Source organism: Perognathus longimembris, chromosome 6, assembly GCF_023159225.1.
Source record: "Perognathus longimembris pacificus isolate PPM17 chromosome 6, ASM2315922v1, whole genome shotgun sequence".
Lineage (NCBI taxonomy): Eukaryota > Metazoa > Chordata > Mammalia > Rodentia > Heteromyidae > Perognathus > Perognathus longimembris.
In genome coordinates this window covers 18,311,995-18,333,793 of record NC_063166.1, presented here as the reverse complement: position 1 = coordinate 18,333,793, position 21,799 = coordinate 18,311,995, and the positions used below count along the sequence as shown (strand labels likewise).

General features: G+C 44.9%; 2 protein-coding genes across 5 annotated transcripts in view; both read left to right on the top strand.

Moving 5' to 3' along the window:
- The first annotated feature begins 10,552 nt into the window (after nucleotides 1-10,552).
- Nucleotides 10,553-10,966, top strand: LOC125352246 (vacuolar ATPase assembly integral membrane protein Vma21-like). Its single transcript, XM_048347367.1, has one exon. The coding sequence runs from the start codon at nucleotides 10,592-10,594 to the stop codon at nucleotides 10,895-10,897; it is 306 nt and encodes a 101-aa protein (XP_048203324.1). The 5' UTR covers nucleotides 10,553-10,591; the 3' UTR covers nucleotides 10,898-10,966.
- A 5,856-nt stretch (nucleotides 10,967-16,822) lies between these two features.
- Nucleotides 16,823-21,799, top strand: part of Carmil1 (capping protein regulator and myosin 1 linker 1) — a 285,478-nt gene continuing 280,501 nt past the window's right edge. For 3 of the 4 annotated variants that reach the window (XR_007211220.1, XM_048348357.1, XM_048348356.1), the window contains exon 1: nucleotides 16,823-17,207. Coding sequence is in view for 3 of the 4 variants with exons in the window: in XM_048348357.1 (XP_048204314.1) it covers nucleotides 17,168-17,207 (40 nt within the window). In the remaining variant the exon portion in view is untranslated. The remainder of the gene's footprint in view (nucleotides 17,208-21,799) is intronic. The other variant, XM_048348360.1, reaches the window with a different exon arrangement.

The following is a 21,799-nucleotide window of genomic DNA, read 5'->3' as shown; positions in this document are numbered from 1 at the left end:
AGAGGCAAGCAAGTGTCTGTTCACATTTTCCCATTTCCTGCACAATGAAAGTTCTGTGTAAGACAGTATGTGCATGTTTACTGTCTATAGACAGAAATAAAGTAGGACAAGTGTGGTATCTTGAAGAGCACTTAAAATTGGAGTCTACCTCAGCCAATAACTAATAGTCTACTATTAGGAAATTATTCTCACTGGGTTCCATCTATAAGTAATGCTTAGATTTGTTATTGTACTACCTTGGAAATTTCCAAATTGAGTCCCACAAAACATTTGCATCTCTTAGAATGTTAAAATGAGCTTAATGAGAAAAAATTCTATAATCCAGCAAGTTTGGGAGTTGCTGTTATTGACTGAACATTCATGATCCCCTAACCCTTATATACTAAAAGCCCTAACCTTTAGGCTCCTTGTATTTGAAGGTACAGCTTTAAGTTAACGAAGGTTAACTGAGGTTAAATGAGGTCATAAAGACATGACCCAGTAGAATCGGTGTCATTATAAGAACCCTCTCCTCTTTCCTCCTCTCCCCTTTCCAGTCTCTTCCCCCCTATGGACACTTAGTGAACTTCTGCCAACAGAAATTCTTCTGAAATTCAGGTATACTAGCTAGCTAGAACCCATGGTACCAGCTAAGCAGGAAGTTGAGGCAGAAAGATTACCTAGGCTCAATTTTAAGACCATATGAACAACCCATTTACATGCTTTGGCCTATCTATTCAGACATATCTATATCCAATAATATTTAACTCCCTATTATGTGATGTGTCACACACCATTCTGAAACTCAGGAAACAGAAGGCACTAAAGTGCATGCAAACAGACTCCTCTTGCAAAGGTTTCATGGGCACTTAAGCTTTCTCCTGAACAAGAATAGAGCAAATTTGTTCACCACCAGCAGATGGCAGTAGTATCCATTTCTTAAGCATTTTGGCTTTCTGTACAACAATTTCTGTAATGGAACTTGTAATCAGGACTACTGTGTGGTACCCATGTGTGACCTAGAAATGGTTACATCATCTCTCTGGGTGAAGCTTTCTTATCTGAATAATTCAGATGCAAAAGAATCGACTCAAAGGTTGTCTTGAGAATTAAACAATGTAAGACATTTAAAGTCTTTACCACGAAAGGCTCATAAATGTTAATAGTTAATACTTGGCATGGCTGATAGAGTTCTCGTGCCATTTCCCAAAATGTCAACTTGCCATAAGAGGAATAAAATCAGGTAGCTAAAAGTAGCATTGCTTCCCAGGGCAATAATATTAGCAATAGAGGAAAAGGAAATGCAAATAGCTAAAAATGCAACAAAGGGAAAATACAAACTTGAGAACATCATTTGAAAGAGAGCAAAGAAATGGGTAGATTTTTAAATGACTGCTTTTCCTCCACAGATCACTGTTAAAATAGTTTGCTTGTCTGAGCGTTATCTCCCTAACAGCAGAAGGAATTGTGGATTCTTTGTAGATCTCTCATCTGACAAAGTAGTTGGCTTGCAAAGGGAGCTCCAAAGTACACAGCCAAAGCAATTATAGAGGTATTAGGAAGTTAAGATTATTGTTCCTTGGACAAAGGAGACAGTTGTTTTAAGTCTTGGATGTCGGGAATGACTCAGTTACTTTAAATGAGAAATTGGAAGGCTAAGTCAATTTACTGGTCCTCTTGAAAAGACTGGGGGAAGCAAAACTAGGGGATAGTGTTGGGGTTTGAGGGTGGAGAGAGTCTGAGTCTTTTTATATGCCTTTAACAAGAACTGCTTGAAGAGCCATGATAATCCCAAACGGAATTTTCTAGAAATAATCTAGATATAAGTTTATTGAATGAATTCATCCATATGGGAATAATTATAATGCTTCAGCGCAGGGATGATTTCAGTAGGATCTTGGGAGTTCGGTGAGAGGCAAATGATTTCCATTTGTAATTCCACATTTCCCACTGGTCTCCCTAGTAACAAATGGAAAGGCCTTATAAGGAATGTTAGCACTTCCGGGGAGATCTCCACAGCCTGAAGAATGAATGACAGAAACAAGCATCTCATATTTGTGAGGATGCATGTGGTAAGACTGAGCAAGAAGAAAGTAGGTATGCAATGCTGATGAGATACATCCATAACTTAGAATCATGGAATGGCAGCTGAGGTGGTTATTTTTACCTCCCATAGAACCAGAGTGTAGATGGGAAGGTATTGGGGCTTGAATTCAGGCCTCAGGCTCTCACTTGGCTTTTTTCCTCTCTGGATTGGCACTCTGCAACTTGAACCACACTCCATTTCCCAATTTTTTTTTCTGTCTAATTAGAGATGTTATATTCTGAGATCTAGAATAATTCACAGAGGCACAACTAAAGGTGGGAAGGAGTTTTATTTACAAAGGAGATTTATTTATAACCTAAAACCCCAGAACTAGAGCAGCCCTCCATCTCCAAATGCTGCCCTGCAACTACTTTGTCCTGGGTTACTTATCCAGAATTCAGAACTGACCTCCAAACCTCCACTCCTTAACCTCCAATTGCTTCAACTCCCAACCCCCCAAACCTCTAGAGGATCAAGCTTCTTTCTATTCCTCCTTCCTGCAGGCCTGACTCTCTTCAAGCCCCCAAGCCTCAGGCCTCCCCACAGGCCTTAAGCTTCAAACCTCTTCACAGGCCTCAGGCTCCGAGTTTCTCTGCAGGCCTCAGACTCTGGGCTCCTCTGCAGGCCTCACAGGCTTTGAACTTCCTCACAGGCCTCAGGCCCTGCATTCCTCTGCAAGACTCAGGGTTTGGACTTCCCTTTAGGCTCCAGACTTCCCCACCAGCCTCAGGCTCTGGGCTCCTCCACAGGCCTCAGGCTCCAGACCTCCCCACAGGCCTCAGGCTCCAGACTCCTCCACAGGCCTCAGGCTCCAGACTCCTCCACAGGCCTCAGGGTTTGGACTTCCTTACAGGCCTCAGGCTCCAGGCTCCTCCGCAGGCCTCAGGTTCTAGACTCCCCCACCAACCTCAGGCTCTGGGCTCCTCCACAGGCCTCAGGCTCCAGACCTCCCCACAGGCCTCAGGCTCCAGACTCCTCCACAGGCCTCAGGGTTTGGACTTCCTTACAGGCCTCAGGCTCCAGGCTCCTCCGCAGGCCTCAGGTTCTAGACTCCCCAACCAACCTCAGGCTCTGGGCTCCTCCACAGGCCTCAGGCTCCAGACCTCCCCACAGGCCTCAGGCTCCAGACTCCTCCACAGGCCTCAGGGTTTGGACTTCCTTACAGGCCTCAGGCTCCAGGCTCCTCCGAAGGCCTTAGGTTCTAGACTCCCCCATCAGCCTTAGGCTCTGGGCTCCTCCACAGGCCTCAGGCTCTGGGCTTGGCTTGGCTCCTCTCCTCTCCTCCAGCAGGCACCACCCACTTCATTCTCCTCCCACTCCTCCTTCTTTCCCCCCTCTTCTCCTTTCCTCCTTCTCCTCTCCTCTGTCTCTCCCCCTCCTCCTCCAAACGGGAGCACATATATACACCCCGCTCTCTGGTGCCCCATCCCCCCTCCAGCCACCGGACCCACTTAGGAAGTGCTCCTGTGGCAGAGAAGCAGGCATGGGGTGGGACTTCCTAGGAGGCCCCTCCCACACCCCTGAGGAAGCCTAATGCCATGCACCCTCCTACCAGTTCATGGTGGTGACACCACCATGGGGCAGAATTTCCCGCCCCACTGGTTACTACAGAGGTAAGAGTCTAACAGTTTTGTTTTGTTGGCCTGTGCTAACTTTGAACTACCAGCACCTAGCCAAACTCCTTTTGAATTAAGGAATTTGAAAAAGATTTCATAAATGGCTATCTTGTCTTTTAAATTTCACTTCACTTTAAAGATGTCTTCTTGCATTTGCTCTGGATACTGACTTCTAGAGGAGAGACGCAAACAAAGATTAATCCTGAGTATACAGATAAACATAAAAAAAAAAGAAAGAGTGTGAAAATAATTGTTTATTAATAAAACCAGTTTGGTGTCCTTAATTTTTGTGATTGGTCAGTATGCTAAAACCAGAAAACTTCAAGTTCAATAAAGCAAAATAAGCATAATTAAGGTAATCATTCACCAAAAGCACAATAATTTGATGATACTTTCTTAAGTTTTATTCCAATCTTACCATGGTAGAATTCTGAAGTGACTCCATGACCCCTGCTTTTGTCTTTATGCTCTTGTCTAGAGTGTAGACTAGACCTATTAATTGGATGGGGTTTCCCATAAGTAAGTTATCTTTAAGGGTAACTTTAAGAAAGGGAGACTGTTTTCATCAGAACGAGAGATTAACAAACTTGAGTTGGAAATAAATTTTGGCATCGGGAGTGTCACTGTGGAATGGGAACCAAATCTCAGGAATTGCTTGTCAAGGCAACATTGACTTCTGCAGAAGGGAGAGCAACTGACATGAGTGATTAGCAAGCCTGCTGAGCAGACAGTTGGTACAGGTTTTATCCCTAATGCCAATGCTGTTTTTTCAAATTGATCAGAACATAGGTTCACAGTCCTACACAATTGGTAGTTTAAAATGAGATCAAGAATTTGCCCACTGGACTGCTTGACAACAAAACCACCCATCCAAAACAGGAACTAGTTAGAAAAACAACTCTTTGTTCATCTCAGAAGGTGGCTCAATTGAAATAGCTTTTTGTTTCAACAGAATTTTATAAAGTTGGCTGAAAGAACAGGTAGGCAGTTTTACTTCTTTATTTTTCTGAGAACTTTAGGTTCCACAGCTACTTTGAAGATGGCAGGTGCTCCAAAATAGGAAGAGAGTTCAAGGCCTGACTAACCTACAGAATGAGACTCTTGGAATTTGCCCTTTTTCTCAGCCGGCCCCTATGAAGTCATTTCAGGTACCAAAAGCCTAGTATAGTACCGTGCAAGATTCAATATATGGTAGTGTAAGTTTTTGGAACTCATTTTAATACAGCTTCCTCTCTCCCTCTTACAACTTTCCCTCAACATATTTAGCCATCACAAACTTCACACATGGACACTGTGGACTTTGTTCATCATCCTTTGTTGCCTCCTTTCTCAGTTGTTTTTTTTTAAAAAACATACAAATCTGAAACGATCCTAGCAGTTACCTTGTTTGATCTTGTTTTACAGACTATAGTGTTGTTCTGTTTGATGTCTAATGTCAGAAAAATGGGAGTTCATTAATATTGTTTTTTGCTTTAACCTTCTTTAAGGTTATTTAAGGCATTAAGCCTCTTTGTGGTCAAGGCTAGCACTCTATCATTTAAGATACAGGGTCACTTCCAGTTTTTGAGTGGTTAATTGGAGATAAGAGACTCACAAGGACTTTTCTGTACAGGCTGGCTTCAAACTGCAATCCTCAGATCTCAGCCTGTGAATAGCTAGTATTGCAGGTGTGAGCCACTGGTGCCTGGCTGAGTTGTCTAGCTTTTGATGGGAGAAGACATCTATCTAATCCTTGTTATTCTATCAGATCCAAAGGCAGAAAATCCCTCTCTAAAGATTCTGGAAGTTTCTTTAGCCTCCATGTTCTTCTGTGTCTCTTGTTGGGCTTTGTGCATCTGGGGTGAATGGCTTTCATGGTGGAGACATTCCATGCAAAGGGCATTTTTAAGATGCTCCTGCCTCATCCTTGGATGTTTATATTTAACAGCGAAGCATGATGTTTGCCCAATAGTCTCCTCTCTTGTCACTTAGCATGCTCCTTTTGTAGGCAACACTAGGCCCATTTAGTAAAGACAGTAAATAATCAGCCTCCACTCTCCTTTACCTTGAGATAGCACTTCTTTGGGGCAGCTACAACCATATAAGGCAACAAGATCCCCTTAGAGTGATCTTCAGGTCTGAGCAACTGCAAGACCCTTATCTACTACTTGGGCAGCAGCCATAAATCCTAGCCTGCCATGATGAAGCCCCTGGTCCACGTGTCCACACCGAGGGTCCCCACCTCCTAGCCCCTCCTAGCCTCAGTAGATTATAAAGGTCACTGGACACAATAGCCAGCCCTTCTCACTTCTCTCATGTGAAAAGGGGTCTTGCCTGTCCCTTTTCTGGCAATAAACCTTTCCTTTGTTCTTTGTATGTCTGTGTGGTTTTCTGGCGAAGTCTAATTTACTCTAACATTGGTGCACTATTCGGGAACTAGGTGTATTTTGGTGAATTTGCTCTCCCTCCCCTCCCCTAGAGGTGGATCTGAGCTGCCTGGGACCCTAGTTTCCTTCCTGGAGCCTGAACTTCTCCCAGACTGACACAGACCAACACAGCTACCATGTGGCTTCCTCCTGCCCCTGAGTACTCTCTTACATCCAATTCACAGGCCTTCTTTCATCAACACGGGGTAAGTGGACTTGGGGTTCCTGCGGTGATGTCCTTTTCTCTTCTACTCAGGCTCACAGTGCTCACCTTTCCTTAACTCACTCACAAAAACTCTAGTATCAGGCTGCTGTGAGTCTCCAGATGAAGGCCCAGGGTCTGAGGCAAAGGACTTCACCACTGTCTCCTGCCACACTCTCCATAAGATTGATGATACATTCTGGAGACACCTGTGTTTGTTTCGGCTTTAGTTATACATCACTAATGGGTAACCTGCAGTCTAAGATCCCATCTGATTCCCCCCTGGAGAGCATACTGGCCAAAATGCTCTCACGCTACCTGGCTCCTGGCCTTAAATGCCAGCACCTTATTTCTATTAAGCAGGACCAGTAAACAACCTAGGGAGCCAATCTAAATGGCCAGTTAACAATACCTTGAGCCCTGACATTATTCAGGATTTATGCAGCTATTGTGAGCGCTTGGAAAAATGGAGCTCATCCAGGACTTCTCATTTCTTCACTCTCTCTTTCTCTCCATTAAGCTGCCTGCATTCTCCACCACAGGCCCCTTCTTCCCAGTCTCTCTCTGCCTCTCTACTGGTACCCTTGAAAAGTTACTCACTAAGTTCTCCCTTTCAAGGCCAAACTATCCTCAATCTCTCACCTTCCCCACAGTTCTGTCTGTTGCTGCCACTAGCAGCTCCTCCCATGTCCTCAGCCCTCCTCTTGCTCCATCCCCTCCTGTCTTCCCAGCTGGGGCCACTGGAGTGGTCCTCCCCCTCCCTCCAACTCCTTCCAACTTTGTCTAGATTAACCCTGCGCCACCTCTCTCTCCTAATGCCCCCCCTTTCCCACCTCTGCCACTGTACCATCTCTCTCCAAGCCCCTTTTTCTCTCCCTCTTACTCCATCTACTTCTCCTCTCCATCAAGCTCTCAAGGCCCAACTCACCTTGCTCCCTTCCCTTAACACAACTGTTATGGCCAACTCACAGCTGCCTTCCCCTGGCTCCCCTCAACCTCCCTCTCCTTCATGGCACTACTATTCATTCCAGGCCTCAGCTGCCCCTCTCCTTCCCAAGCCCCACTGCCTATCCTCACTCCAACTCCCCCCCACCCCCGACTTGTCCTGCTCTGCCCACTAAGTCTCTGCTATAAACTTCCTAGCCATCTCCTCTAACTTTCCTTGTCTGGTATCAGCTCCACCCCCACGCCCCCCCATCCCCCCACACACGATGTCCAGACTGGAGATCAGTTACCACTAAATTGTCTCCATTCCTGTTCACAGCCCTTTGACTCATGCCTTGAGAGTGAGACACAGGCAGAGTCCCAGGACCGCCCCCCCCCCCCAAAGGATTAGACATACTGGATCAGCAGTTCCATTTGCCCAAGTCCTTTCTCCTTCCTTGCTCTTGGACTCAGACAAAAATCCAATCCTGTTCTCTTTCCTGAGTCTACTCACTTCAAAATCTGGATTCTTAATGTCTCCCTTAAGGCAAACTCCTCTAGGAGGTTGCACAATAAAAATCCCCTCTCACCTTACCCTATTGGATAGCTCTACCCAATTGCCTCCTTTCCTTGGAAACCTGCTAGCCACCCCCACTCCCAGTTCTCTCTACAGGCCTTGCAGACTGACACCTAGGAAGAGATTAAAGGACATGTGGCAGGGTTTCTGCAAACCCCCACTCTTCCACCAAGCTTACTCTTCTTCTCTCTTTTAAGTATTAAAATACCAATTCATATACTAATATGCCTCATCATAAAAATTGTTTTAAAATTTTTCTGTTCTTGTTATCAGTGCTTGTTTAAGCATTAAATTCTGTTTGTCAAAATTTTGCCTTATATTTTGTTTGGTATTGCCTACTTTTCTAACATTGACCACGTGGTTCTATCAAATTGGGCAAAAGAATATCATTTTGCCACTGGAATTCCAGAAAACTTATATTGCCAATTTTTCATTTTTTAAAATCGAAGCATATTTTAAACCTTTTATACAAATGTGTGTGAGTGAACACGTTCAGCTCAATGTCATTGTTATACATAAAAACTGTTATTGTAGTATAAAGAGTAATATTTTCCTATTTGTGGTATTTGTTCCTTGATTGCAATTGTAAATCTTGTGTCAAAATCACAATTCTCAGATCTCAGCTCCTGAGTACCTAGGATTCCAGGTCTGATCCACTTTCTCCTGGCTCCTCTACTATTACTATTTCCCACTGGTGTTATATTTGCAGTTGCCACATGAATGATGCAACATACTAATCCAACATTACTAACCAAAGCCTCTTATTTACACAAGACACTCAATATATTCTTTTATTCCTCAACTCTCAATGAGAATCAGCAGAGATAAATATAGGTATAAAATCCTGTTGTGTTAACATGAAGTTCTCCTAGTAGGCTTTGTGCCTTTCTGTTCTCTCTCACATCCAAAATTCTGGACATTATCACTCTCCTCCCACCACCCTTTCCACCCTCCAGTCACTATTTAATCCACTAAAATTTATCTTCTTTCCTGTATTTTCAAAGAAATAATGCCTGTCTGATCGCTAAAATCAAGTACCACACATTATTCTTTATATATCTCTGACTTTTTATCATCGTAGGACCTTGGACTATTTTGTCCTTCTTGAAAAAATATTTTTTGGCTTCCTACCCTGCCATGGTATCTTCTTCATTCTCAACTACTCTGAGATTTGGTCTTTCATTGGTTCTATCATAGACATTCTTAAAGATTACCCTCAATGATCCGCAACTCTTTTTTTTTTTTTTTTTTTTTGGCCAGTCCTGGGCCTTGGACTCAGGGCCTGAGCACTGTCCCTGGCTTCTTCACGCTCAAGGCTAGCACTCTGCCACTTGAGCCACAGCGCCGCTTCTGGCCGTTTTCTGTATATGTGGTGCTGGGGAATCGAACCTAGGGCCTCGTGTATCCGAGGCAGGCACTCTTGCCACTAGGCTATATCCCCAGCCCGGCAACTCTTGACATTTACTTCTTTGTGTCATCACCTCTGCCATTGAACTGGTGGATCCACATGGCCAGTGCAATAGTGTTGAAGGAACTGTATGTATGATTCCAAAGTTCAAGATATCCAAGTTATAAGAGATGATGCTACATTTTCCGTTCTTCATTCTCTCTATCTCTCTATCCCTCTTTCTCCCTATTTCCTCCTAGATTGCTCTCCAAGAGAGCTCTAGGAAGCAGGTGTGTAATTTCTCACCACAACTTCTAAGTGAATAATAAAGGATTTCTCTTTTTAAAAATTTTTAATCACACTCTTTCCCTCTTCTAGGCATGTCTGTTGTCCTTACTGGACCATTTGGTAATTTAGACATTATGCAATCACTTTTATATTTTCTAACAGGGTTCAACTGAAGCCTCCTAAAAGTATTCAATTAATTGACCACTGGCACTGGGGGCTAGATGCAGGGGAATGAAAGGTGACTTTGGGTTTTTTTTTTTGTTTTTTGAGGAGTTTCTTGCTGGTGGACAAGATCAACCAATCACTTCTACACTTCCCATCCAACCTAGCTCAGGAACCTGGTAGAGTTGCATAAAAACTAGCCACATGAACTTTGGAAATGTCAAATTCTAGGTTTCATCTTTGATTTTTGAAAGCTTTGTGACTATAAGCAAGTTACTCCATATATATGACCTTCTTAGTGGTAAAGATGATTACACCTTCTAACCCAAGGAGCCACTGAGTGGCTCAGATATGCCCACAGTGGCCTTCCTTGTTATAGGTCATTCATTATCAGATGAACCATTCACATTGGGAATCCCAATGTGATGTTCATTGTCTCCACCAATTATAAAATGCATTTGGATTCTATTAACATTATAATGAGAAAACATGCTTTATGAAAAGCCATTGTGTAACTGTGGGCTCTGGTTATGGCTTGCTCAAGTAGATGGTTCCTGAATTAATCAGTAGGTTGATATTTTTGCTTTATGCTCAGTGATATTGGCTCATGATTTGCTCTGTTTTGGTGTTGTTAGGAAATTTTAAAAAATACACAGAAGCAAAAGCAATGAACTCCTATGTAATCATGGAGGAACTCCCATGTAACTCTACCACTTGAATCACAGTTCCACTTTTGGATTTTGGTGGTTAATTGGAGATAAAAATCTGCCTTTGATTTATTCCTGTTGTCACTGTTTTTTATTTTGGTACCCCGTGTCTTTATCTAATTTGGGGAAGGACTGGGGAATAAGAAAATGGTGAGACAAAGATCAAAGGGTGAACCAATGCAACGGTGATACTCACAAGATACTATGTTGGGAGATCCAGTTCCGCTGGCCGGAGTGTCGCAGTGGCACAGCGACAGCATGGACCGTCTTGACAAGTCGGCGCTGAATGCGCTGCAGCCTCCCGAGTTCAGAAATGAAGGCTCGCTAGCATCTACTCTGAAGACACTCCTATTCTTCACAGCTTTAATGCTTACTGTTCCAATTGGGCTGTATTTTACCAGTAAATCATACATATTTGAAGGTGCACTTGGAATGTCCAACAGAGACAGCTATTTTTATGCGGCAATAGTAGCGGTGGTGGCTGTTCACATTGTGCTGGCGCTCTTTGTGTACGTGGCCTGGAATGAAGGCTCACGACAATGGCGTGAAGGCAAACAGGATTAATGTGAACATTACCTTCTGATTGTGCTATAAGGATTTTTAAAAATATAGCAAATGTTTCTGCAGTTTGGATAATGAATATATTTATTTGAATAAATGTAAAAGTTCCTGGCCAAAAAAAAAAAGATACTATGTTGGAAATGAACTTTACAACTTGGGAGGGAAGGGAGTTGGGAGTGGGAGAGAATGAGGGAGGTGGTAACAATGTTCAACAAGAAAAGTAGTCATTATCATACTTAGGTAACTGTAACCCCCTCTATACATCACCTTTACAATAAAATAAAACATTATTTTTTAAAAAAGCATCTTCCCTGGTTGGCTTCTAACCTGGATCCTCAGATCTCTGCCTCCTGAAGAGCTAAGATTGCAGGCATGAGCTGCTAGCACCTGGCTCTAGTTTCATTTACCTTCTTATTCAATCCTAAACTCCAATATCCTTCACTGATTATTTGAGTAAAATTTAGATTTCATGTTATTTCATGTGTTAATACTTCAATTAAATATAGTTAAATCACTATTTACTCTCATCATCATCTTCTAATTTGAATAAACTAAGTTTTCATAGAGCTGTGTGCAATCACAGTTTGTATGTTTATTTCTCAAAGATCCACATTCTCTAGGTGAGAAATAGAAACTTCCTTAAGAAGGCTCCATAGTTTGTAACAGTAAGTGGTGGGAGGGAGGTAAGACTTCAAATCATGACTTGGGAGATCTTTGGGATGGAGCTCAGTGGTTCAGTATTTTCCTACTATATGCAAAACCCTGGTTTTCATCCCTAGCATGGCAGAGAAAAAGTTTCTTGGAATTATTGATTTTTCACAATAAAGGTAGTTCTAATATATTAGGCAAGACCAGAGACTGACCTAGATAAGTTTGTGGGCTTTTTATTAGTTTACTGCTTTATTTTTCTTGTCTATTTTGTTTTTATGAGTTTAATCATTATATGTTATGTTCTAATGATAGTATCTAATGTCATTAAAGAAACATTAGTTTAAAAAAATCAAATTACTTTAGTCAGAGAGTAAATGAATTTCAGAATGTACTACAGAGACAAATGTCCACACATGAGTTAAAAATTTTAAAAATTCCATGCATAATTTTGAGGTAACTTTGTCATCCAGTGCCTGCTAAATATGCCACTATTAAACTTTTTTTTGTGTGTGGGGGGTGGAATCACATCACTAGTGATCAAACCTAGGGTCTTAGACATGCTAGGCAATCCCCAGCCCTGTGTTTACATTTTAAAAGTGCATAATCCTTGGAAAAAGTTTTCTATGACTTTGTGTCTCAGATTATCAGTCCTAGTTGTAAGGCTTAAACACAGCCACTTATACTTAATTGGCTGAAACAGACTATAGCTAATCACATATGTAATGACAATTTGTTTCATGTAGAGATTTGGACAGTCTTTTCATTACAACCAGATAAGCATGGATGAGCTTAAAAGCATGCAGGCTGGAGGGCCAGGTAGACTGAAGAAGTTATTTTTCTGCAGCCTTAGCAGGGGTGGGCAGATTTCAGTACACATGGCAAGCTACATCTTCTAGGCAGACAGCAGAAAACATGTGTTGCACTGTTCCGGGATGCTTATTACTGGTTAGCTTTTACAGCTTCATTGACAGTGCTCCTTCAAGTTTTCCATTTCTATTCTGTAACACATTTGAACTTCATACCCAAAAAATGACTGGCTATAATTTTTGGTCAGCCAGTCAATTATAAGTGTGGTGACAGGACATTCATTTGGATCCATTCCTTCAGAGAGTCCAGAGTGGTTCGGGAATTTGCTGAAGTGATAATGATTTATTTTAAAATTAAGACCAAACTTCCCTTCTTCCTTTCATTTCCTTCCCTTCCTCCTTTCCTTCCTTCATTCCTTGCTTCCTTCCTTCTTGCCTCTTTCCCTTTCTCCTCATCCCTCCTTCCCTCTCTCTCTTTCCCTCTGTCCCTGTCTCTTAGTGAAAGTGATACCAAAGTTTATTCAAAGGAATACACTTTGAATAGACTGAAAGTGGGTCATCTCTAGGGTGGAAACAACTGTAGCTTTCTTTCTAAGGAAGAAGGAGTCCGGAGTTACAGGATTGCCAGACAGCCTTGCCTTTATCCTCTCCTCCTCTCTGGGCAAAGAAAAACATCTTTGTCCTTATTTTCACAAGTTACCACATAGTTTGGAACCTTCAGGGCTCTTTCTGAAACTTTATTGGTATGTGGAAGAAAAATTCTCTTAAATACACACACACTTGGAAGGCAGTTTTGAGGTGTTAATTTGTGTTTATTACTAGCAAATATATTTATATATTTAGGAAGTATAACTTAAAGAAATTGCCACATCTTGAAAGAAATGGTGGAAGATATGAGGTACAAATTCATAATGAGTTACCAAATGTTTATTAGGCACCTACTTTATCAGAGGTTGTTGAGGCAGGGAGTATGGCCTAGTGGTAAAGTATCTTCCTCCAAGAGCAATACCCTGGGATTAATCCTTAATGCCTTAAATATACATACATACATACACACACACACACACACACACACACACACACATTTCCAGTCTTTAATTCACCCACTGTCTAGTTGGGCGAAAACAAAATAAGAAATAACTCTTGAGGAGCTGGTGCAATGGCTCATACCCGCAATCTAAGCTATAGATGAGGCCAAGATAAGGGGGATTACAGTTTCAGGAGAGCTAGGGCAAACAAAAAGCTGTTGACACTCTATGCTACTCTTGGACTGGTGGCAGCTGCCTGTGATCCCAGCTATGTGCAGGTTTCCTTAGTAGGAAGATCTTGGTATAGGCTAGTGAACAAAAAAAGATGATGCCCTACGTAAAAAACAAACAAACAGACAAACAAAAAACCGACATATTGCCCAGCACTGATGGCTTGTGCTTGTAATTCTAGTAACTTGGGTGGCTGAGAATGGAATGATCACAGGTCAAGGCCATGGCATGCAGAAAAATTCTAACTACTCCACTGCAGTGAGGGAAGGTGGGCACTGAGGCCAGAGCCTGTTATCCCAGAAATGTCACAAGAAGTCTCAAGTAGGGAGCTCATAATCTAGGAGCCTACCAAGACAGGAAGATACGCTGCGGGTACTGCCTGCAAACACAAACATTCAAGTGGAGAGGGCCCCTGGGATGCACCTTCCACCTACCTTCGGCTCCTCAGCCCCCAGGCACCTTCCTAAAGGGGAGTCTTCCTCGTGGACCACCCTTAACCTGCTGCTCAATCTGTCTCCTATCTCCCAAATAATCAACCCCCAAAGGGTTGGCGGTGTGGCTCAGCAGACGAACACCTAGTAAGCACAAGGCCCTGAGTTCAAACCCCAGTACTACTGAAGAAAACCCTCAAAATAAACTACAGATTAAGAGGGTGGGGTGGGGGCTCAAGTGGAAGAACACTTACCTAGGGCAAGAGACCAACTTCAAAACCCCAGTAACCATTAAAAAGTAAAATAAATGATAACAGCAACAGCAAAATGAAAGATGTCAGGAAGCGTTTCAAGAGTTAAATAGCAAATGTAGACAGATATATAAGCAACAAGAGTGTTTTAGGCCCAGGGATCCTAGTGACCTGAAAACCCTTGGAAAGTTTTCACAAGGAAAGTACACAGATTATAGGCTTGAAAATAGATAAGAAAGAGATAACCTTCAGGTAGAGTCTTGGAAAGGTTGTAGAGGAAAATGCAGTCTGGCTGTAATAGCCTGGGTCAGGGGGGTGAGATGTGGGGTGGGGGTGGGGTGGTCTAGGTTAGAAGGATAAGAACTTGCTTGCAAATGCTCAAAAGGCAATGCAGGGTTAAGAGGCCAAAGGTTATTCTTTCTTTTTCCTTTTATTATTCCTGGGGCTTGAACTCAGGGCCTGGACAATGTTTCTGAGCTCAAGGCTAACACTCTTAACACTTTGAACCACAGTTCCACATCCATAGGGTTTTCTGGTGCTTCACTGGAGGTAAGAGTCTCATGGAGACTTCTGCCTGGGCTGGGTTCAAACTAGTGGGATCCTCAGACTTCAGATCTCAACCTCCTGAGTAGCTAGGATCACACCAATTCCCAATTCCGTCCTTGAAGGTTATTATTATTATTATTATTTTTTGGCCAGTCCTGGGCCTTGGACTCAGGGCCTGAGCACTGTCCCTGGCTTCTTCCCGCTCAAGGCTAGCACTCTGCCACTTGAGCCACAGCACCGCTTCTGGCCGTTTTCTGTATATGTGGTGCTGGGGAATCCAACCTAGGGCCTCGTGTATCCGAGGCAGGCACTCTTGCCACTAGGCTATATCCCCAGCCCCTATTTTTTTTTTTAAAACACATTTTATTTTATTTTTGCCAGTCCTGGGGCTTGAACTCAGGGCCTGGGCACTGTCCCTGAGCAACTTTTGCTCAAGGCTAGCATTCTACCACTTGAGTCACAGTGTCACTTACAGATTTTTCTGTTTATGTGGTATTTGAGGAATCCAACCGGGGGCTTCATGCATGCTAGGCAAGCACTCTACCACTAAGTTACATTCCTAGCCCTTGAAGGTTATTCTTATAGAAAGCTGGGTTCTTTGGAATGTTTAAAAGCAGATTACCAAATAGAAGAGATTCCTTTCCTATTTGGTTTTCCCAGATTTAAATCCTTAAATACGGATCTTGATTCCCCAGTCCCAAGCATTTCCATAGCCCAGTGGGGAAGGAAGCATACTAATACTCTAGGCCCTGAAGTTGGCTGGGGATGAAACTCGGGAAAGTGGATGGGAGTCGGGCAGGGAGTGACAGATTGAGCAGCAGGTTAAGGGTGGTCCACGAGGAAGACTCCCCTTTAGGAAGGTGCCTGGGGGCTGAGGAGCCGAAGGTGGGTGGAAGGCGCATCCCAGGGTCCCTCTCCACTTGAATGTTTGCGTTTGCAGGCAGTACCCGCAGCGTACCGCAAGCGTCTTCTCACCACCTGGTTACTGTTTATGGTTGCTTCTAGCTCTTGCTCAGCAGAAAGAGAAAATTAATAATATTGATGAAGCAACAATATGACTCAAGGAAGGGCAGATTAAAAAGTGAGTCAGAGACCTCAGAAGAACCCGCTTCCGGGCCAGTAGGTGCGCAGAAAAGGCAGCCTCCAGCCCTCGTGTTCCAGGGTCGCCCCCAAGGTGGGGACAGGGAATCAGGAAGCCCGGGTCCGCCCGGCTGTCCCCGCCGGCAGCCAGCAGATGGCTCCTGGGCTCGCTCTCCACGCTCCCTCCTCTCCTCGCGCTGGCTCGCTCCCACTCCCGACGCAAGGAGCGGCTGCGAGGAGGGGCGTCTTGCCCGCTGCCATCACCACCACCGGCACCAGCACCGCCCCCGCCGCAGCACCCAGCGTCGCCGGTCCCTGCCCCGGGGTGGGGACCGAGAGCCCAGGCCTTGGGAGGGCGAGCGGGGAGGCGCGCCGGAGGCCGGCTCTCGCGAGGCGGCGAGGAAACGCAGGAGGGGGGGGGGGGGGAGAAGAGAAGGAAGAGGAAAAGAAGGAGGAGGAGAAAAAGGGGGAGAGGAGGAGAGAAGGAGGGGCCAGAGGAGAAGGAGAGGGGGAGCAGGAGGAGAGGGGAAGGGACCCAAGAAGGGGGAGAGGAAGGAGGAGGAGAAGGAGCAGGAAGAGGGGGACAACCACAGCTGCCCACTCGCAGCGCCAGCTCTAGCCCCAGCCCCGCGTTCAGCCCGCGCGCCGCTCCCCTCCGGCTCGCTCCGCCTAGCTCTACCTGCCGCTCTCACCCGCCCCGTCTCATTCGCCCCACCCTGCTCCCCCAGCCCCGCCCCCGTGCCGTTCCTTCCTCCCCGCCCCTCGCCCCTCCCCGCTCCTTTCTCCCGCCCCGTCGTGCTCGCTCCGCCCCCGTTTCACTCCTCCCTCCCCGCCCCGCCCCTCGCTCCCGCCCCGCCCCACTCTCCCCGCCCCCTCCCCACGCCTTCCGCTTTCACCTAGGGCCGTAGGTGCGGCGCGGAGGTTGGGCTGCGGCTGGCGCCTGCGGGAGCTGTGCGGAGGAGCTGCGAGCGGGGAGGGGGAAGCTCCGGGAGCCCCGGTCCGCAGCCGCCCCGCGCCCCGCGCGGAATCTGCCCGCTCTGCGTTCCGCCGGCCACGGTGGAGCGGCGTCATGTAGCAGCCGCAGCCGCAAACCCACCGCGGATTTGCAACTCTTTTTTTTTTTTTTTTTTTAACCTCTCCCCTTCCCCACACCTCCCGAAAAAAACAAATATTGAGGGATTCCGAGAAGGGCGAAGGCGCCGTAAATCAGAGTTGGACCTGTGATTCTCCCCGCACCTAGGGGGCAACCATGACCGAGGAGAGCTCCGACATTCCCCGGGAGTTGATAGGTAAGCCCGGCGCGGTGGCGGGTTGGGGGTCTTCCCGGCTGGGGTCCTCACCTCGACCTCCCTCCCCTCCGCTGCCCCTCCCGCGGGTCCCGCCTGGCCTGGGGACCTGAGGTCCGGGTGGCGTTGGCAGAGTAGCTAAGGTCGGGGGTGGAGGGGGGAGCTGGGAAGTTTGCTCCCACCGGACTGCCTGCAGAGCCAGGTCAGGAATGGGAGGGTGGGGTGGAGGGACCGGGAGCCCCGGGAGGAGAGGGGCTTTCTGGGTCTCTCTCTCCGGGTCGCCTCGATTTCTTGGTCCTGCCCGCATAGTGTGATGCAGTTTGATGGGAGGAGGAGTTCTGGAGGCGAGGGGGAACCTTCGCCCACTGCTCCAAAACTCTGGAAAGTCTGGGAAAGCCTAACAGAAGGACAGCTGGCTAAAACACTGTAGGTCGCCTCCAACCAGTACCCTGTGGAGAATGCCTGCGCCCCCCTCCCCCCCCGTGCCCCTCTAACAGACTTGGGGAAGGAGGTATTAACTGGTATAGTGACTGGCCTGGCGAGGTGTGGTTTGTTGTAGCGAGCTGAGCTGGGCGAGAGAGGGTTACAGGACTGACGCTAACCCCAGCCAGGAAATTTTAGGGTCAATGATAAATACCTTATTTTAATAATGATTAATCTACTGATCCTTCTCTCCCTTCCCTTCCCCCCCCCCCATTCTATTAAGGAACCCCTGTGTGGTACCCAGTGCAAGGTGACTCATTGTTTGAAGTCCTTGAAGCTGTTTCTTTTTGGAGGGGGAGGTTGAGGGACCTGGATCTGAAGTTGTGGAGTTTGAATTAGTTCTTTGGAGGGTGAGATGGTAGGCCTAAAATAGGTTGGGGGAGTGTTCTAAAAACCTAGCGTTTAAGTTGATGTGTAGCAGGTGGTGCTGTAACCAGGTGAGCGTGTTTGTGCGGGTGTGCTTTGAGCCCCAGTGACCTATATTCCCGACTGTACCATCTTTCCATCCTTGGCACTGTTGTACAACTGAGTGGAGAGGATGTTTAAGCTCGGTTGACAACTGGCAGAAGTTCCCAGCGTCCAGCTCATCTCTCTCTGTAGAATTGGTCCGTTTGCTCCTTGTAGCAAGAATACTCGAGAGGAGTTTGTGTGTGTCTTCCCTTTCCATGAGCCACTGCAAACTCAGCAGGTGGAACTTGATACAAAGAATCTGTTGCTACTTTTGTATGGAACACTCTGCGTTTTGTTGAAATGAACAAGAAACAAAACAGCCTGTTCCTCCAGAGAGGTCCAGAGTGTGAAGATAGGGCCAACTAAACCTCCCCCCCTCCCCCGTTTATTTCGGGCCCTCCTCCTCAGCTCTGTGCAATCAGTTCTTGAGATAAAAAATCAGTCTTTGCTGGAGTGAGTAGCCAGTCCAGTTCTGGGTGTTTCTAACACCCCTTAGGGAAGAGGAAGATAATTCTGGAGTCTCTGAAGAAGCCTCCAAGAGTACCAATTTTTAATTTGTATAAATTGTTGTTCTTGAGTCCAGATGTGAGGAGTTTAGGGGATTACTTTGACTCATGGGAAAGGGTGAAGGATAGGGTGGAAGTAAGATATCTGGCTTATATTAATCTTTGTCAAAACAAATAACGGCATATTTGAAAGGTTGAATTTGACTTCTATCTTGAAATGGAATCTTTGTATTTATCAAGCGTCTGTCTTAAGTGTCTTTCAGCCAAGTGACTTAGTTTTGCAGTATTTCTATTATGATTTGTCTAGGCCTTGAAGTGATCTATCTAGACTGAGATCAAGAAATATCATCATCTAAGTTCTAATTTCAGGCTCTTGCAAGAATTCTGCCCTGATCAATTCAATATGGCGGCCATGGAAAGACCTCTGCCACTTACTTTCAACTAATCTTCCAGGGCATTTAAGCAATATATCTTTCTGATTGTGAAATTAATGCAGGATTTTGGTTCAGTTTTTTGTTTCTAATATAGAGGAGAATATATGTCACACATATAACTACTCAAAGATAGCTATCTTTAAATTTTGAGTATGTGACTTCCAACTATTTTTCTATACACAACAATTCTTATGTGCATTTCACATGCCCATTTCCCACACATCTTTCTTAAAGAGGGAGTAGCCTGTACTTGTTTTTTGAGTTCTGGGGAGATAGGAGCTGCCCAGAGAACTTGGAGGACCATGACTTCCCCCCTATTTCCCACTGTCCCTCATTCTACATCATTGGGCTCCTTGAACAGGCTGTACTTTGGCAAACTTCCCTGCCCTTCTCTGTGCTGACAGTTGCCTTTCTTTTTTCTTTTTCTTTTTTTGGCCAGTCCTGGGGCTTGGACTCAGGGCCTGAGCACTGTCCCTGGCTTCTTTTTGCTCAAGGCTAGCACTCTGCCTCTTGAGCCACAGCACCACTTCTGGCCATTTTCTGTATATGTGGTGCTGGGGAATTGAACCCAGGGCCTCATGTATAGGAGGCAAGCACTCTTGCCACTAGGCCATATCCCCAGCCCCTGACAGTTGCCTTTCTTTACTCTTTAATTACCAATTATATTAATAGTATGAAACTTTTGAAGTAGTTTTGATCACTCTTTAATAAACATAGTTATTGAACTGCTCAACACACTTTCTTTAGTATGTATACTTTAAAACAACAACAACACTTTGCAAATACAAGTAAAAGTTTTCCTCTTTTCTCAATAGATTATATGGTATACTCCACATTGAAAACCAGCGTACTATTTCCTATGTCATTAGCTCAGGGGGCCTTTCCTTGCTGAAATCTCTAGGTACTCTGTAATTTGTGATCATATGTGCTGTGCATACATTTCTTTTTCCTTTCTTTCTTTTTTTGATGCTGGTATTAGGGTTTGAACACAGCGACCCATTCTCTCACTTGGCTTTTTTTCCCCACTCAGAGTTGGTGGTCCACTACTTGAGCCACACCTCCATTTCTGGCTTTTTGGTGGCTAATTGGAATTAAGAATCTCATGGACTTTGCTGATCCAACTATCTTTGAACTATGATCCTTGGATGTTGGCCTTTTAAGTAGCTGGGCTTACAGGCATGAGGCACTAACACTTGGCTAGATTTGTTTTAATGGTACCTCCTCCCTCCAATAGATTGTAAACTTTGAAAACCAGGGACCATCTTTGTCTAGCACATAATTGAGGCATGTACATGTATTTACAAAATGATATACACAACAGAATATAAGACTATGAAAACCTGGAAGAGGGAGCTAGGTTTCCAAAGATAGGTAGAGTATAACCAGCAGGAGAATAAGGAAGGGACATCCCAGCAAGGAGAATAAGTATGTACATAATCCTAGGGGTATAAAAGGTAGAAATGCTTGGGATGATTGGATAGGAATGTACTGAGACGATAAGTAGAAAAATGTGAAAGACCTCAATGACATACTATGAGGTTTGGGCTGAGCCAAAAATGACCATGACTCAGAATAGGAGGGATATGATGGAGCTTGCGGATTTAGAAGGGTGACTGTGGTTATGAAGGCAGCAGTGAGCCAATAGATTAGAGGCTATGGCTTAGTTTCTGTGACAGAATCTAAGCCCTTGAATGCAGTTATGCCCAGAGGATGAGGAGCTGTTTTGCAGATAGATTAAAAAAATTAATGTCTGACACAGTGTCTTGAGAATTATCTGGAGATGAGCAATATTTGCTTCATTAGTGGCCGGAGGAAGAGGTGACAAGTTTGATGTAGGACATATCACAGGAATTTCAGGAAGACTTTTTATACCCTCTTCCTCTGAATTTTAAAGTCTTTTCTCTTCTCCTTCCTTTTCCTGTGCATTTTTTTTTTTTAGCACCTTTTGGGATATTGTACTCTGGTTTTAGAACAGATGGTATGCTCTTCTCTGGGTAAATCATTTGGTCTAGTTCTGGTTCTTGCCATGTTTCCTAACCTTTATGGCAAGTCACAATGTAGTTAACACAGTCTGCTAGGTAGTAGTGAGACATATCCAATGTAAGACTGAAGGACCTTAGGAATTCCCATGTGCTATGGTCGGCATGCAGTATAGTGCTCTATTATCCATTATAGTGCTCCACTATACTCCCCTGCTTAGCTCAATGTGTGTTTGTGTGTGTGTGTGTGTGGCCTGTTTTCCCAACAGGATTACCTCACGCTTTGCATGAGCTGACTTCGTGTCATAATTTTTTTCATATGTGCTACACAGGACAAGGCCCAAAGCAGTTATTGATGAACTACTTGTGTGTATATGGGAAGGGGAGCTGGATACTGAGGCTTGAACTCAGGACCTGGGCACTGCCCCTTAGCTGTTTTGCTCAAGGCTGGTGTTCTACACTTGAGCCAAGGCTCTACTGACTTTTTGCTGTTTAACTGGAAATAAGAATCTCCTTGACTGTTCTGCCCGGGCTGGCTTGGAACTGTGATCCTCAGATCTCAGCCTCTTGAACAGGTAGGATTACAGGCCTGAGCCACCAGTGCATGAAGTGAGGAGCTTCTTGCTGGATGGTCTGGGGATATAGCTCATTGGTAGGACTCTGCCTAGCATGCCCAACAAACTGCCGAAAGAAAATAAAAAAAAGATAAATCACAAAAACAACTTCTCCAAGGCTTTTTTCTC